This window comes from Myxocyprinus asiaticus, chromosome 28, assembly GCF_019703515.2.
Source record: "Myxocyprinus asiaticus isolate MX2 ecotype Aquarium Trade chromosome 28, UBuf_Myxa_2, whole genome shotgun sequence".
In the NCBI taxonomy this organism is placed as follows: Eukaryota; Metazoa; Chordata; class Actinopteri; order Cypriniformes; family Catostomidae; genus Myxocyprinus; species Myxocyprinus asiaticus.
In genome coordinates, this window is record NC_059371.1 from 21,316,718 (window position 1) to 21,335,521 (window position 18,804).

The window sequence follows — 18,804 nt, forward strand, 5'->3', positions numbered from 1 at the left end:
TGTATTATCCGTTAGTTACAATTTCATAATTGTAAAGCATTCCATTTCTAATCTCACCATGGAGGATATGTATCACAGAATTGGCAGTTTGTAAAACATTTCCATAATTTTAACGGTAAAAAAATAAAAATGCTACGAAAGAAAAACTTTAATTAGTTAATGTTAAGTTACCTTAACATAAAATATACATTATAGTATGATTTTACCATATTATTAACGTCAAAATGTGTGTATTATGTTTAACAAGAGATTAGAGTGTACTGTTATATTTTATGTAGTTTAGTAAATGTTTATTACATTATTTTAGTGTCACATGTGTTATGTTTGAGTAACACTGTGCACTGTCTCTAATAATTGATCCTGGAAGGGCTACTCTTGATGAACTTTAAGTGATCATGTGGCTTTTATTAGTTACAATATTACAGTGATTAACAAGTGAAAAGCAGGCTTTTATAGTTCCAAAAAAGGTTAGTATATCATGTTTATATAATTTAATAATTTAAACAGTAGTTAACCATAAAATATACAAGCATCAAAAAATTACATCCCGCAAAGCCTGAAACATAGTCAGTGTATTTTTTACAGTACATTTCTGGCAACAGAAACCGGTATACCACCACAGCTGCCGGTATGTTACCATAAATTTAACAGATTTTATTTTTATTTTTTTACAGTGTAGCTCTTTAGAGTTTGTGCTACATAGTCTGTCAGGATTAATTTTTATAAAAACTTCTAACAATGAAAAAATTCACCAATTGTTTTATTATTGGACATTTGAGGTCATTCTTTAGCTCACTTACATTGCCCCAAACCATATTTAGCTTGCAATGTAATACAACCGGTTTCTCTTCAGCTGAAGTATAATGGGAAATCTAATAATGTCCTCATGTCAAAACAATAGAAGTCTGAAAAGAGAGGAAAACAAATTAGATTACACCAACCTCCACATATTGCACATCACCTATGAAACTCAATGGAGCTTTGCACAGACTGAGAAACTTGCTAATCAAAACACAAAGCCTGTTCGGAGGTGGTGTCTATACAACCATGTGGTGGTGAAACAGTTGTCCTTACTCAAGCTATCACAATGACTGTGACCTCACAGCCCTTGTTCATATAAAACAGGGGTCTCAAATTAAAATTACCCAGCAGCCACTAGGGCGACGGTTCTCGAAAATGAAAATTCTGTCATCATTCACTCTCCCTCATGTTGTTCCAAATCCAAATGGCAGTGTATGTTCTGGTGTTGAATTGTGTATGTGCACATGTTTGCTAAACTAAACTCTGCTAAACTGTGTCTTTTGTAGCAGGAGCAAGGATGGAGGAGAGCCCTGCATCTCTGACAAGCTAGACCCTTCACTGTTCCAGCCATCACTGCCCTACACTGGCCCTCCATTCCTCAAGGTACCACAGAGCTCGATCTCTCCTGCCTGCATGCTAATTTTCCTTCCGTTCTGCCAATGTTTGACCTCTGCTTGCTGTGTCTGTCTCACCTCTCCTAACCCATCTGCTCCTTTACTGAGGCTATGCAGAACGAATACTAATTTGCATGAGGGCAGTGTTAACTTTGGCAGGGTGATTATGGACTTCTCTGTTTGTTATTAATACAAGTGATTGACATGCCATGAAGTTAAATGAGAGTGATGTAATTAAATGCCAGATGCTATTAATTAATAAATGTCAGGCCAGTTTCTCAGTCACACCCCTCATTCCGTGAGACAAACTAATGCCTGTCAAAATAACAGCGAATTGTAAAGTTCTTTTTTTTTTTTACTCACAGCTTGAGGAATTCAGCTTGTAAACAAAAAAAATAATTTAAGTGGTTCTCAAATGGTTGGTCTCGACCCAAAAATTTGTCATAGGTCTGTTCTGATAGGGTCGCTGACAGCAGGGAAAAAAATGTCAATAAAATGTCAATAAAATGTAACTAAATAAAATAAATAAATAAAATAAAGAGTTACTGTATCAACCTTTAAATAAGGAGAAAACACTGGTCACTTGGTAGAAGCTAGGCAAATTAGGCAGATGCCAAAATGGACAGGTTTTATAAAATGCCCTCATCCTGGAAAAAAACTAAGTATACCTAAGGCCAATTCCCAGATGACATTAAATATGGGTTCATTTGTAAAAACATAGTTTGTGCCAACTACAATGTATTTTGTGCTGTGCATTGGCTTCTGAGAGCCATTAAAATTCAAGAGATATTTAGAAACCTAACCCATGACAAATATCCAGACTGTTAATCACATTTTTGCCGCTGTTTATGCATATTTGTTTTTAACTTTCCTATTCAGCCTATGTCGTGTTCATAATTTTACAGTACATATTATTGGTCCTATGCATGTAATGAGTGGCTGGCGCTGGCAATGACAATGCAGACGAAGACGATGATGAAGTGTAGAACCCAAATGCAGTTTATTATAAATCATGATATCCAGAAACCCTAACTCTAAACGTGAACAAAACATTGACATGACATGACATGACATGACTTGACCATAGAACCAACAACGATACCTTCACAAACAATACCTGATAATGGACCATGGAAAACATAAGGGTTAAATACATGACATGGGAGAACACATGACAAAGATAACCAATAAACACAAAGAACTCTAAACAAGATAACAAGACAATAAACCAATGAAAACAAGACACATGAACATGGAGGGAAACATGAAATCACATGACAAGGGAACCGCATGACATGACACAGGAACTAGAAATTTCAAAATAAAAGACATGAACAAACAAAATACACATGACAGTGCAGTTCATTGTAATATTAATACATTTCTATGTGTTTTTAAGTGAATGTTTGTTTACTTCTGTATGATAAAGAGTGTTGGGTGCAATCTCTTTATAAAGTAATTAGTTACTGTAATCTAAGTATTTTTTGGTTAAAGCAGTGTAAAGCATTACATTTTGCATTTTTGTGATCAGATTACTGTTACTGACTTTCAGTTAAGTTAATTAATTTTAAGCACATTACTTGGGTTACACGGGTTAAAATAATATTATTCATTATTTAGAAGGCATGTACTATAGAATACAACATGACTTGCATGCGACAATGAATAAAGAGGAAACATTGACATTTGATGTTCGGAATTCAATTAACAATTCGATGAGAGGAAAAATAAAAACTTGTGAAGGTGTTTTAGAAAGTAACTTAAAATTTAATGAAGCAAAACCAGTTGTGAACCACTGGTTTATTGCATCGAAAGGCATTTTCTGAGGTGCATCCCTTTAATCAGTTCACTTGTAACCAAACATCTTTCATTGCACAGACAAAGAGCATGTACTGTAATAAGCTTCTAAAATACCCCTTCAGTTGTTGAAACTTCAGCCAAACTTGTGACTGCATGGTTGATCTTAAGCTGAGGGAAAATGAGAGGTTTACTTTTCAAACACCTCTGCAGTCTTACGTGCACCGAGCTACTGTATGGATCAGATTTATTGCATTTTAATTTCTGCTGATCCATAGATCATATCACACATGAAATGAGGTCCTGAGAGAAGCCATACAAGGACAATTTAAAAACCCCTTTAAGTCAAATGTTATTAGTTTGCTGAGACATATTTTGTTTGGAAATTTTTGTCGATGTTGGCAGTCATGTCTGACAATGTTATATTTTAGGGGTCAGATTCTCAAAGCAAAATGCTAAAGAATAAGGTCATGTGCATATTGTGTGTAGTGTGAGTGATCTGTGTGTGTGTGTGTCTGGGAGATTTTAGGGGCTTTTAAACTCGGTGAGCTGAGCCTGCAGATTAAGGGGATAAAGTTTGTGTGATGTCAGATAGCTTTAACAGGTCCCACAGTTCTACAGCATAGATTATCTACAACATAGTGGAAGGTAATCTCACATGTTGAAATGAAGGAGAAAAAAGAGAATGGAAAAAGAAAAGAGAAGATGCCTTCTGTGGCCAAGCATGTGATGGCTTCATTTATTTTTAAAAACCTGTAAAAGGAAATCAATTCAGTTTATTTGTGTAGTGCTTTTCACAATGCATATTTTTCTAAAGCGGCTTCACAAAGAATTATGCCTTACAGAAACCTTGGGAGAAACCAAGGACTACTGGAAAAATAAAATCTAATCACAGGTCATTTACAATTTGAATGCCTGATTAATTAATTTGTTAGTCAATTTATTGTGCTATTGTTGTATTGTATTGTAAGATAGGAGTCCATCCAACATAAAATAGGAAGGATGCTAGCAGCGGCATGGAAGCATCCTTCATTGGTTATGGCAGACATTGGATGAGATGAGAGGTGTGGGGTTGGTCACGGTTCACGGCTGAAGCTAGTGAACTTCTGGATGGGTATTTCGAGATGTTGGCAAAAAAAATTATTGACAAATAATAAGAGAGAAATAAAAGATGTAGTGACAGTATGATTCCTGGCATATCAAATCAATGGTATTACAAAGTGCTTGATTACGAGAAATGTGCCTGGCTGAGATACTTGTATGTGTGTGTTTGGATAGACAGTGACACGTACAATACTAATGTACTAATGTAACATCTAAAATGGAAACACTTTTACGTACAGTATGTATACATTTGGAGACTCTTGGTTGGAAAATAAATTTAATACACCGACACATAGTGGGACTTTCGTTTATCACTAAATGATGGTAAAACTTTATTTGAGAAAGACTTAGGCATAAGACTGAGGCATACAGTATAACACATCTGGATATGTAAATGACATCCAGATGGGACTAATAAATGGATTGTCATTTGCAGTCATTGTATGGCTGACCTTAATTATGATCAAAGCTCAATAAGTATGAAATATTTCATATTCAGTACATTCTTTTACATTTCCTAATTCCTATAATAGAAAATGTGTTTAGTTGCAATGCCTGAAGTTCTCTTGTGAACTGCTTTGAGCAGTTCAGTGTCATTTACATTTACCGAGTGCCACTGAGTAGAGAGGATTTTAGTTTTATGCACTGTTTAATTCTGACCCTGTGTGTAAGTCTTTGTTTCACCTCTGACATTCATGCTGCAGGGCTGAGACGCCCTTCTCTGAGCTGCTGTTGTTAGAAGGCTGATGGGAATGTCTCGCCTTTTAGTTTTTTATTCTGTTTTGAATGCACACAAAATTACCCAACTTACACAGAGTCACAACAATTGCCTGGAGCTCGAGCTGGTGTTGACCAACTGTAAAACAGGGAGCATATGGGGCTTCCTGGCTCCAAAACAGTCAGAACCTCTCTGCAGCCCATCTGTATCAAGAGAATTGATGGGTAGTTGACATGAAATGCTTATGAAAAATTGACACGTCCTGCAGTATGGCATGCTAAAGTTCATTTAAAATATTTCAAAGGAATGTTCTGGGTCCAGTGCAAATTAAGCTCACTTGACAGCATTTGTGGCACAATGTTGATTACCACAGAAAATGATTTTGACTCATCCCTGGTTTAATAAAAAAAAAAGCAAATCTCAGTTACATTAAGGCACTTACAATAGAATGGGGCCAGTCCATAAATGTTAAAATACACACTGTTTCAAATGTTAGTCACAATACGTAAACATTATACACAGGGTTGGGAGGATTACTTTTTAAATGTTTTCCACTACAGATTACAGAATACATGCTGTAAAATGTAATTTGTAACGTATTTCATTAGATTATTCAAAGTCAGTAATGTATTTTAAATACTTTGGATTACTTCTTCAGCACTGGTCGATTTTTTTCACTTGTTTTGACTATAAAAACTCTGCCAGTACAGTAAGACAAAATACACATGTTAAAAATGCATTCTCTGTAAAACCTAAATATCTTATGCAGTGTTGTTTCTAAAACAAGATCAATCAAATTTATCTTGTTTTAAGGATTTTTAGATATTTTTACAGAAAAACAATAAAAAAATTATCAAAGATCTTACTATAAAAAAAGAAATTATGATCCAACTTGAATTTTCTTAATAAAAAAATATGATCGTGCCTGGTAACATGCGCATGTAAAATGGCTAGAAATAGCATTTTAGCTTAGCGTAAAGTTGACAATTTACTTACTTCAAACTTACTTCTCTGTCTGCTGGTATGAACGTAACACATCATAAGAAAGTGTTTCACTGCTGTCCAAATGCACTTTGGATCACATCATTTATATATATATATATATAAATGTTTTCCATCTGAAAGGACTAAATATTAAATGAAACAAATGACAATAAAATGCAAAGTAATCTCTTCAGTAATCAAAATACTTTTTGAATGTAACTGTATTCTAAATACCAATTATTTAAATTGTAACTGTAGTGGAATACAATTACTTATGTTTTGTATTTTAAATACGTAATCCCGTTACATGTATTCCATTACTCCCCAACCCTGTTTATACATGTTAGCATGATTTTAGTTTCACAAAATAGCTTATCTTGATTACAGGGTTTACTGCCGTTATGTTGTCATGACAACAAAGTTGTAAAATTGAATATAACTTTACATTGGTAAGGTTAGTAAGCAAATTCATCACATTAAAATCATGTTAACACAAGTTACTTACTGTAACCGCGATCTTTGCTTTTTTTTTTTATATAAATAAATGAGGGATGAGTCAATGATTTTTTCTGGTAATCAACATTATGCCATAAATACGGTTGACTGAGCTTAACTTGTATTGAACACAGAACATTACTATGAATGCAACTTGTATGACATCATTAATTGATAGTGAACCATTTAAAATTAAATAGTGAAAGCAAAAAGGTGATTAAAAATGAATTCAAATTAAAAGATGGTGATAAAAAGAATTTAAGATTTAAAGAGTTTAAAAATGATGTTGGCCAGTTACAGGACCTAAGACTATTTTCCCTTATATATACAAATTTTTTGGGTGACGTTAATGCAAAAAAGTAAATGCAAATGTTATGCGTCAACTACTACTAGTGACATCTTATATTACTAATAGTTTATTTAAAAAATAAATCTCATATTAATAACCAGGATTATTAACAATGCATGAACCCACAATGTATAAGGGCCTTGCATCATGTCCCAATCTCCCTCGCTCTCCCCAATAATTTCCTGTTGCTCTCCTCTATCTGATCTGATCTCATAAAAATGATCTCAAAAAGGTCCCCCTATGAAAATGAAAGAAAGTGTGTTTACAATATAGAGAGCTGCTCTGTGGGCCTCTTTGTAGAACTTAGGAGTGTAAACTGAGTTTGAACTCACACACAGGGCTGTAGGCCTTTGCTCCATTACCCATGAGGAACAGAGAAGAGCGCTGATGCTCTGCCTACTTTTAGTGTGATAGCAGTGTCTTCTAAAGTTGATTTCATTTGTGCCGAGCTGAGGATGGTCACAGCCAGGTTGAGAGAGAGACAGATAGAGAGAGACACTGACTAGAGAATCACATGAAGGGGATCATTAATTAAGGATTGGCCTGATTTCACAGTCGAGATTATGCCTCTAACATCCATGTGCATCACTCCAATAAGCCCATCATTATTCCACTCTCTTTCTCTCTCTACCAGATTTGTCTCTACAGGCTTATCTAACAAAGTTAGTTTTCAGTGAAATCCAATGTGATTTTCTTTTAGATTAACTGACATGATAAGCGTCTAAATACAGTATATGTCCTTTATGGAAATTCTGCCTGAAATTTCATGTCTTCCTAAGTGAACAGTGCACAGGAATTGTTTGTTTCAAACACTGCTGTGGCTAAAACAGAGACAACTGTGCAAGTGCTTTATCATTTCTTGGAAAATTTGGTCAGAGTATCTTTTTAAGACCAGCTAAATAGATTAGCACATTTCTGCTCAGCCCTGGGGAAATTCCATTTCCAAATCCACTCACTGGCTTGAAGCTTTATTAAAACAGACTGCCAATTCTGTCCACCAGGTTTGCATGAATCATAGATAACAATGAATGTTTTTGGAACATTTGCAAAATTCTTAAATTCTCTTTGCTCTAAGCACTGCTCTCTGTCACTCTAGTAAATTTTATTTTTAACTAAAAAAATTGCTTATTCATCTAAGTGCATAGCCCTAAGGTTGTTGGCTGTACCATTCAGAGCATGTATATTTGAGCTATATATAATGTGTGTTTTTTTTTTTTTTTTTAATTTCATCTTCGGGCACTTTCAGCACTGTGAACTTCTAGAAAGTAAAGTTGTAAGTAAATGTTGTTAAAAAAATCTTAATCTCACTAGTTTATTTAATTTGTCTACTAACAATGTCCAACAGTGTGTGTACATGCATAACAGGAGATTTGTCATTTTCGTTCATAATTTGAAATTTCCCATCACAGTGTCATTTCCAGCACATCTCAGATTCTGTAATGTGTTTAATAGAATTCTGTGGCTGAAATGATGGTGATGACATTTTTAAAGTTTTTAAATGGCAGACCTGATTTGTCTTGCTTAGACATATTTAATAGCTAACATTTTATGTATCCTAAAAAACACAATGAAATAATATTTTCACGTTTATTTTTATTGCACAATTTGGCAAAATTACAAGTAATATTTATCTTGATTTTTCTTTTTACTTCAGACATCACTTGTCTCACATTTCATCTCAAGCAAGCTCTTCACTGACACTTTAGTCCACTTGGCTAACAAGTACACTAACTTATATATATATATATATATATATATATATATATGAAATCTGTAAATAAAAGGCATTTGAAAAGCACCATAAATAAATGAAGGGATGGCAAAAAGTTCTGAACGAAACTGGACGTATAGGTCCAATAATGATGCCAGTCAAACTAATGACAGACCTATTAAACTGACATAATTAGCAGTCAGTCTTTTATTACAATATGCTCCTTCTCTGTCCATCTCTCCTTAACATCCTCTTAAACACTGTCAACCTTATGTTTTCAGCAAGCCTTACACTTGTTGGTGACGGCATGCTTTTAAATGAGTTTTTGCCCCAAGACTCAGTCAAACAGCAGTCAAACTAAAGGAGAATTTCTGCATTGTTGTTGTTGTTGTTGTTTTTGCAGTCTTTACTGTATACTGCAATGGCAGCACAGAAGCTGCATCTGAAGCTGCATACTGTATAATAATAAAGTTGCAATTATGCAGACTGTTTAAAGACACAATGGAATCAAAAAGAGAGTCCATGTCTGTTTGCTTTGAGGCCATCTATATGCCAGTGTCCAAAAATTTTGATGACTCATGTTGCACTACAGATTTTTGAGAGCTTATTCAGAACTGACACTGCACAGACTTGTCTGCCTGAAAGAGTGCAGAGCCAGACTCAGTTCAGCTCACTCCTGCCCTGGACCTCTGCCATTGAGAGAGAAAGAAACATAGCAAGAAAGAGTGAAAGAAGTAGAGAGGGAGAGGTAATTCTGTAGGAATGCTTCCTCCCCTGCACATCTCACATTGTTACACTGAGAGAGGAAAAGAGTAAGTGAGCACCTGGAGTTAGAAGATCTTAATACTTAGACACACAAATAGACTTCAGGTTACAGTCATGCACACACCTACTAGAGTACACACTGCAGGATATTCTACAAAAGCAGTGCTGCCCAGCTGGAGTTTTCTCACTTTCGTAACATGGAACCTGCTGTACCACTCTGGGCTGAAGGTTTTGTCTAACTTATGAAGACAGAGGCGGATATCTCTGTTGGTCACTTTGTTACTCTGAATCCTCCCATTTGGTGTTTTTTGGCTTTTGATGTTGAACGTGTATACTAGAGGTTGTGGGTTTTTTACTTTTTAAACATGGCTAAAAGTCGGTATGCACATCTCAGCCCACTGCAGGTGACAGTTGCTCACTGGAAAAGTCCTAAAGATGTAAGTATTTGACATTTTCACCCTTAAAGAAAATTATTCTGTTGGATAACTGGGAAATAGACTTTTATACATTATACATAACATTTAAATGGATCATTTACAGTAATTCATGTCATTTCTACTCAATTTTGTACGTTTTCTACACCAATAAGTAAATTCAAAGTGGTCAAAACATGCAATGGACTTACAGTAAGTGATGTAAGTTGAGCTCCACTTCTGTTCCACTTTATTTTAAGGCAGCAATTAAATTAAAGTTTTCAGATCTTGGGAGTTGAATGTTTTTTATTTGATTTTTTTTTACTTTTACAGTGTAAGGATCTAGTTTTGTGTCACTGCAGAATTGAGCATAAAGTAAAAACAGAGCTGAAATTTTTCATTGAACAGAATCTAAACATTTAATTAAAATCAGAGCTAAACAGCTAAAATAATGGTTCATCATTCGTCACAATACTGCTACAACCGACAGCAAATAATGCTGTCATCTCAGAGGCACCCAGAGTCACCCAATACATTTACATGTTCTTAGCTCAGAATATCAATAGGTTTTCAATTTAGTGTGATATTGGTTTTTCTCCCATCAGTGGCAGAACGGATATCAATATATCAGACATGCTCTATAATTTTACACTAAAGGTGCTGCACATCTTCGCCAACTAATTATTTTCACTCATGTTCGATTACTTGCAGTTTGTAGTACAATAAAACAGATTATGCCCTCTAAACTGTCCTCACACCCATACTGTATCTCTGCAGTATCATATGGAGTCTATAGAAGCGCATGTGATTCAGTGGTTTTTATTACTGTAAATAATGTATTACTTATTCTCATTGTTGTTTCATTATATTGCTACAGTGGTATATATATATATATATATATATATATATATATATATATATATATATATATATATATATATATATATATATATATATATATACACTGGCGTTCAAAAGTTTGGGGTCACTTGACTGAAATGTTTCTCATGATCTTAAAATTCTTTTGATATGAAGGCATATGCTTAAATGTTTGAAATTAGTTTTGTAGACAAAAATATAATTGTGCCACCATATTAATTAATTTCATTATAAAACTCACATTTTATTAAATATTTCATAGTTTTTTAAATTGATGACTTGGACCGAATAATAAAGAAAAGCAGCCACTAAGTGCCCAGTATTGATGGGAACTCCTTCAATACTGTTTAAAAATCATCCCAGGGTGATACCTCAAGAAGTTGGTTGAGAAAATGTCAAGAGTACATGTCTGCAAATTCTAGGCAAAGGGTGGCTACTTTGAAGATGCTAAAATATAACACAGTTTTGATTTATTTTGGATTTTTTTAGTCACAACATAATTCCCATAGTTCCATTTATGTTCTTCCATAGTTTTGATGACTTTACTGTTATCCTTAAATGTGAAAAATAATAATAATAAAGAATGAGTAAGTGACCCTAAACTTTTGACTGGTAGTGTATATATTGTATATACTATATATTACTGTATTATATTATATTACATTTTACAATTTGATAACATTTGTATTAATGTTATCAAATTGGTCTAGATAGTTTAGCAATGTACTGTTTGTTTAGGGAGAATACTGTGAAGAATGGAGAGCACATGGTTCAGAGTTTATTAGTATTATTAAATTACTTTTCTCTCTGGTGTTTTAGTTTGTAATTTGATAGTTTAAAGAGGCGGAAAAGGTTCTTTGTTTATGTGTGTGTGGTACAGTATTGTCAGCCCGACTCTTCCAGTCCCAGTGACCTCATGTCAGGGGTATTTTGCCTGTCATGGTTAAATTTCATTGAAGTTTGTTTTCAAGGCAGCAATAGCGGTTTGTTTGTCGATGGCGGAGGACTCACACAGTGTACTCAAACAATGTAGTACAGTACACAATGTATTTGTTCAAGACTGTGAGAAATTCATCCAGGCTTCATTCTCCACACATTGCAGATAATCGTTTCCACTCTCTCTTGCTCACATTATCTTTGGGTCCATCCCAAATGCTGGACAGAACTGTACTGTCTGTAATTTGGAGGTTCTCCATGTAGCAGCTCACTTGAACAAACTGCTGTCACATCAGCTGTCAGTAGATAGTGCATGTTAATGTGTCTGTGTAGGAATCAATCAAAATGAGTAATGAGAAGCCAAATACTACACTCAAAACTTAAATTTAAATAATTCTATTATAAATTATACATAAAGATATAATACATATTATAAATGCTTGCAAATTGGGATATGAATATTAGACAAATGATTACAAACTGCTTCAAACGCCATTTATAACAATTATAAGCAATTCCCATGATCAGTGGAAATATGGGTAAATGTTACGTTGTGTGTTTTCTGTGTTCTCAGCCACTCCCCATAATCAAATCATGAGAATGTCATCTAGGGGTCAACTTTAAACTCATCTCATTTCATTTAATCACATCTCATCTCCTCTCCTCTCTTCCAGACTACTGATTTATTTGAAATGATTGAGAAAATGCAGGTAATGTGTTTCTTCTCTCATTTTTCCCCCTCTGCCTCTCATCTTTAATCTAGATGTCTTCCTTAACCCTGCAATCAGCTGTCTTAACTGGCTACCGAGTTGCATTTGCACATCTTTTGCTCTAGTTGAAGGTCATCCTTTTAAATAGTGAGGACATTTATTCATTATCATAGTCCTGTGGTTGCCAAATGTACACTAAGTTGGCACCATAGTACACAATTTGACTACGAGGAGATTTGACATATTTTGGGAAGTTGCTGCCTCTGGTGCTCAAATACAGGAAGATCCTGATGTTGACCATAGAGAGAAGACTGATTTAAAGTTGAAGGGTGTGATTTCTGTGCCTCTAGTGTTACCAAATGGAATAGCAAAAATAATGACCGTTTCAAGCAGGTATACAAAACACTTCTGCAATTGGTTGATCAAACTGATAGTAACTGACGCCAGTGTTGCGGTGTCAGGCTTGTTGGGATGCACAAACAAACAGAGCAATATTTGAGCCACAGTGTTTGCACTTTTCAGGTAAATCAACCTACAAATTGCTTGCTTACAAAGTAGTTGGCTCTGAATATTAAGCTGGGATAGGAAAAAGTATTTGAACAGCCACAAAATGGCACACTTCACCTTTAAATATTGATTATGCAATGAGTTTTCTTGCAGTCATTTGCTATTATCATTGTTATCTCTGACTTAGGACAGGGATACTATGGAGAAACTTTGATAAGTGCTCTAAATGCACTATAATACTTCTGGAAACAGCATGACACTGACATTAGATCTGATTTATTTTGGGGTTTCTACTGAATCTGCAGACCAAAGTTCTGTTTCTTCTGTAAATGAGAGCCTCTGTTAAATGCACAAGATGCATTAAGTTAAAAACATGCTGGAAAGTACTGTATATCACAGTTGTCTTGCCATAAAGGAGACCCTTGAATCTGGCATCAAATAGATCAGACATTCTATCTCCTTTGGATCTCAGTGCATTGCAGCATTTCAGATCGACAGTAACAGCTATCATAAGAATCTGATGAAACCAGCAAATATTTTCAAATTCACTGAAAGCCTATGGGCTTCATCTGAACTCTATAAGGCTTCATTCTTTCAACTGTCCTAGTTGATTATGCTACTTTTCCCCCCTTTTTTTAAATTGAATTTAAATTAATCTGGACAAATGGTTTTATCCTCACAACATCGTGATGTTATATTTTGTGCAATGGTTGTAAATAGCTTTGTTAATATTTGAATAGATTCTCCTTGCAAGCTTGCAATGCCCCTTTGATCTTATGTTCAACTGTCTATCATTTTCATAAAACTTGATTAAAGAGAATAAAGAAATAGTTCATTGTGTATGATTGATGCAAGGGCTGATAGCGCTTTCCGACTTTCATTTTTTTATCAAATATACTGTGCTATTCTGATACTGTCTATGTGCATCTTTGCCAAAATGAAGTTTGTTGCCAAAATGAAAGTTTTATGAATGCCCCAATATGCTGTCCCACATAATTGCATGCTTTTGTTTTCCTGGCTTTGGCTTTTTTCCCTGCACTGAAGTATATGTTTGAATATAACTTTTATATGAATCATTTTGAATAAGTGTGAAGAAGTTTTTGATTACTTACAGTATGTTGTATTTCTTTGGAAATCATACTTGTTGTATGATAATGTCTTTAACTACAAAATAATAACATTAGTAACATTTTTATTATTAAAGAAATTATGTAATATTTATTTATAAATGTGTAGTACTGTGTAGTTTACACATGGGTTGACAGGGCTGCTATAGGGCTTACAGACTCTCTCTTTTTATCTTTCAGAGCAACAGAATGGACGAGCAACGGTGCACACTTCCTCCTCCTCTCAAAGTATGTTCACCAGTACACCTTTGTGTATACACACACACACACACACACACACACACACACAATACAAAACATGTATTGTCTGAGGGCCACGGGCTGCTGTTTTTATCTGCAGGCAAGCAGCTTCAAATGGAAAAGCTAGTTATCAGTCAAGCTGGTGCACCCAGTATTCAAAGACATCCCTAGGCCACTTTCCCTTGCACTAATGGAGCTGCAATCAAATAAGATTAGCTGGTGCTGAACAGTATTCTCTGGCCTGAAGCCAAACTGCCTGTAAAGAATCACAATTATAAAAGTGAATTTAGAAGTCAATATATTGTTGCCTGTTAATTAGCTGGAAAAATTACAAAAAGCTTGTACCTCATTGGTCATTCAGTTTTCATTGCTCTCCGAAGATTTTTTTTTTTTTCGCTGGATTGTCGACAGACGAACATTAGCACCGAAACAAATGGGCTTGGTTTGAATACACCTTTACAGTATTGATACTGTATTGTGACGTAAGATAAAATATTGTGATATTGATTTTCCCCACCTCTAGCGATGCCAACTATTTTAATACAATCAAAGAATGCATCTTTGTGTATTCTTGTTACAGACCGAAGAAGACTACATCCCTTACCCCAGTGTCCATGAGGTAAAACACTTCAGAATAAAGGACTGACAGAAATTGTTTTTGCAGTCAATATCTCAGTGAAATTTATTGTGTGCTTGTTTGAGTGAATGGCACCATAATTGTTTATTCTTCGCTTTCTCTGTCAGGTTCTCGGCAGAAAGAGTCCATTTCCCTTGATTCTGCTGCCCCAGTTTGGGGGTTATTGGATTGAAGGGACCAATCACGAGCTGTGCAATGGAACTGACCCAGAGCAGCTCCTCTCTCCCACCTCTCGCATTAAACTGGAGTTTAACAACACTTCTAAGATCTACAGGAAGCATTTTCTGGGCAAGGTGAGGATAAGCCCAAATCCAGCATTGATAGCTGCAACTGGATATAACACACTGAGAGAGAGATCTGGTTTGGTTTGAAAAACAAACATTTTGGGGAAAATTCACTAAGAATTAATTCTGCCTGCTGAGAGCACTGTTATTCACCACACTGTCTTCATTGTCACATAATTATGCTAATTAAGGAACAACACAAACATGCCCAACAAATTTTGCTTAATGCAATTTGCATGGTGCAATTCCAGTAGTAATTGTGCAACATTAATTATGTCACGCAATAGCACTGAGTTTTGTGAATAAGGCTGAATCAATAACAAGCCTAATTTACACACGTAAATGCATTTTGTGTGTTTCTGACAAAAAGAATGACAATGACTTAAGGACATTTAACACCTGCATTGCGACTGGGGAATAAGGCGCAAGTTTTTGAGCTGAAATACCTTAAAGGGATAGTTCACCCAGTAATGAAAATTCTCTCATCATTTACCCATTTTCATGTCATTCCAGATGTGTATAACTTTCTTTCTTCTGCAGAACACAAAGAAACAAAGATTTTTAGAAGAATATCTCAACTCTGTATGTCCATATAATGTAAGTGAAAGGTAGCCAGAACTTTGAAGCTCCAAAGAGAAATAAAGGCAACATAAAAGTAGGGCTGAAACGATTAGTCGACGTTAATGACAACGTCGACAATAAAAAATTGTCGACAAAAATTTTCGTTTCCGAATAGTCATTTGATCTCATTTAACGTAACATGGCATCACATTAAACTGTAATGATGATGCACGAGAGCAGCACTGCAGTTCGCACCTGACTGAGGAGAGGAAGAATTACACAGCTCACAGTCCAGATGCACTCTAAACTTTCCAAACAGTAGATCGCAAAGTATGAGGGAATTATAATGCAAAAATACAAAATAAGTAAATACAGAAACACTCTCATTGTGGAGCTGGAGCTGCCACTCCGCTAATATGGAAGCAGATCATGTAAATAACTACAAACTCCGAAACTGGCATTTCTCTGTGCGGTCAGCACCTCTTTTATGAGTTTCACGAATGTTCTGATCTAAGGGGGAGAGATTGAAACTGCACCCGGCTAAGGCACACTCTGTCGCGGGGACGCTCGTCCCTCGAGCACGCATGCTTAATGCAACTAGATTATAACGTGATGGCTCACAACTTATTGAATCATAATAAATGTCATTGTGCATTTCTTATCGTTAAGAAAGTTGGCAATACGCAGATTTATTCATAAGAGAGAGTTTGTTTTTTTGTGAGTTAAAGATGGATTGAAGTGAACAGAAAGGTGAGAGAGGGTAGTCTTCACCCCATTATACACTACAACAAAATATGTTTTTGATTTGTTTTTGTTTTGGCTTGTTTTCCAATATAAATATCTAAAACTCCTTTAAAACAATGTACATTTTCCTAAGCAGCTATACTGCAGAAGAAAAAATTGTTATCTGAGAATGTTGAATATAATATTATAAATACAAATATTTAAAAAATATCTAAAAATCTTTTAAAAAAGATGCATTCACCTGAGAAGCAGCATATAAGGTATTTAGACTTGCTTTTAGAGAATAGATCTTGAATATAAGTATATTTAGTCTTAACTGCAATTACAGAAGTATAACCAAGTGAAAAAATACACTTATATACAAAATACACTTATATTTAAGATACAAGTAAATGTATCTTGTTTTAAGGATTTTTAGACCATTTTAAAATGGAAATCAATACAAAAACACTTCATAACAATAGGATTTCTTTACTGAATTAAACTAAATTATAAGGTATTTTTTTCCCCTTTAATTCAGTGAATGTCATTTAGAAACATTTTTAAAAGATGATTTTGTCCTCTTTATTGTTAGTAAGCAGGTTTAATACAACCTTTTAAGTCAGGGCACAAGCTGAATAATCAGTTAAGACCAAATGCTTAATCGTTGCAATAATCGCAGAATAGTTGAATAATCGTTCAAATAATCGTTAGAGTAATCGATTATTCAAATAATCTTCATTTGCAGCCCTACATAAAAGTAATCCATATGACTCCAGTGGTTAACTCCATGTCTTCTGAAACAATATGATAGGTGTGGGTGAGAAACAGATACATTTTTAAGTCCTTTTAACTATAAATTCTCCACTTTCACTTTCATGTTCTTCTTTTGTATTTGGCAATTTGCATTCTTCATGCATATCGTCACCTACTGGACTATTGTGAAAATATTATTTATTTATTATTTTCCTTTGCTTTATCCTTCCCTTTTTTCTTTCTCTTTCCTGCCCAAAAATAAATAAAAAAAAAAAACAAGGATAAGAACTCTTGTGTACATGCAAGTGATGGCTGTGTGAAAGTATATTTATAGTAAAAAAAAAAAAAAAGAGGACTTAAAATATTAATATGTTTCTCACCCAATATATTGCATCTGAAGATGTGGATTTAACCACTGGAGTCGTATGGATTACTTTTATACTACCTTTATGTGCTTTTGGGACCTTCAAAGTTCTGGACACCATTCACTTACATTGAATGGACCTACAGAGCTGAGATATTCTTCTAAAAATCTTTGTTTGTTTTCTGCAGGAGAAAGAAATCATACACATCTGGGATGGCATGAGAATGAGTAAATGATGAGATAATTTTCATTTTTCAATGAACTATCCCTTTAAGAGTAGTGCAACTGTTTTATGTAATTGCTGCTAAGTGTGGGACAATTTGCAGCCCTCTGATGCTTAGACATTCGTATGAAAAAGCTGTTAGATCTGTGGGGGAGTGTTTGGACAAAAAAACTGAAATGTGTGTGGCTGTGTATTTGTGAAGATGAATGAGCTCTCACAGTTTTGCCTTCTGCTCTGTCATTAGGAACACTTTAATTACTACACAGTGGACAGTGCCCTGGGCCACCTGGTGTTCTCCATGAAATATGATGTTATTGGGGACCAAGAGCATCTTCGGCTCATGCTCAGGTGTGCCCACTTTTCCATCCCTAGATTGATCCCTCGCTGTTACTGTCTGTGTACACTGCATAGAAGTGTTTTGCTACTCAGTATTTTTGTCTTGTTTGTCATTTGGCTTCTCAAGTAAATGTTTCTTGTTTTAAGGATGTTTAGATATTTTAACTAGAAAACAAGACAAAAATACTGATTAAGAAAAAGGTTTTTTGCAGTGTACCTCCCTTAAATCACTCTTTTTTTTTTTTCTGCTGTGCACAAAGTCTGTATAATGTAGACAAGAGCAGCTAATGACAGTCTTGGTGTCAGACACAGATCCATAACTTTGTTGTGAGCTTTACCTTTTATTGTGGATATTAGGCAGTGTACAGTGACATTTATTCCTTGACAACAACTGTAAGTGTTTCCTGGGATCCACAATAAAACACTTTTTTCACACGGATTAAACAGGCCAAATGTATATGGCACCCTCATTTCCGCATTAGACACCAGATGGACAATATAGGGCAATGTGTGTGGGTGGAGGGAAGACAGCAGGATGTTCCTGTAAATCAAATCCATGTGACACATTTAATGATGCCACAATGACACTGAACACAGTTCAGAGATGTTGATAAGTGTTACAGTTGTACGTTGGGGCCTCAGTGTGTTGTGTAGTTGAAAGTGTGTTTATTTTTTAGCTGTAAGGAATGAAATAATTATATGAAGAGAATGTTAAATAAAATAAAAAAAACCGGTAACAGTTTACAAGAAGGTTACATTCGTTAACATTA

The 18,804-nt window shown here is 34.9% G+C and overlaps 1 protein-coding gene across 1 annotated transcript in view; it reads left to right on the plus strand.

The window, feature by feature from the left end:
- Positions 1-18,804, plus strand: part of LOC127418996 (rap1 GTPase-activating protein 1-like) — a 121,570-nt gene that overhangs the window by 61,409 nt on the left and 41,357 nt on the right. Inside the window, exons 3-8 of the mRNA XM_051660002.1 lie at positions 1,308-1,404; positions 12,241-12,276; positions 14,091-14,138; positions 14,731-14,769; positions 14,895-15,080; positions 17,943-18,046. Of these exons, the coding sequence (XP_051515962.1) occupies positions 1,308-1,404; positions 12,241-12,276; positions 14,091-14,138; positions 14,731-14,769; positions 14,895-15,080; positions 17,943-18,046 (510 nt within the window). The remainder of the gene's footprint in view (positions 1-1,307; positions 1,405-12,240; positions 12,277-14,090; positions 14,139-14,730; positions 14,770-14,894; positions 15,081-17,942; positions 18,047-18,804) is intronic.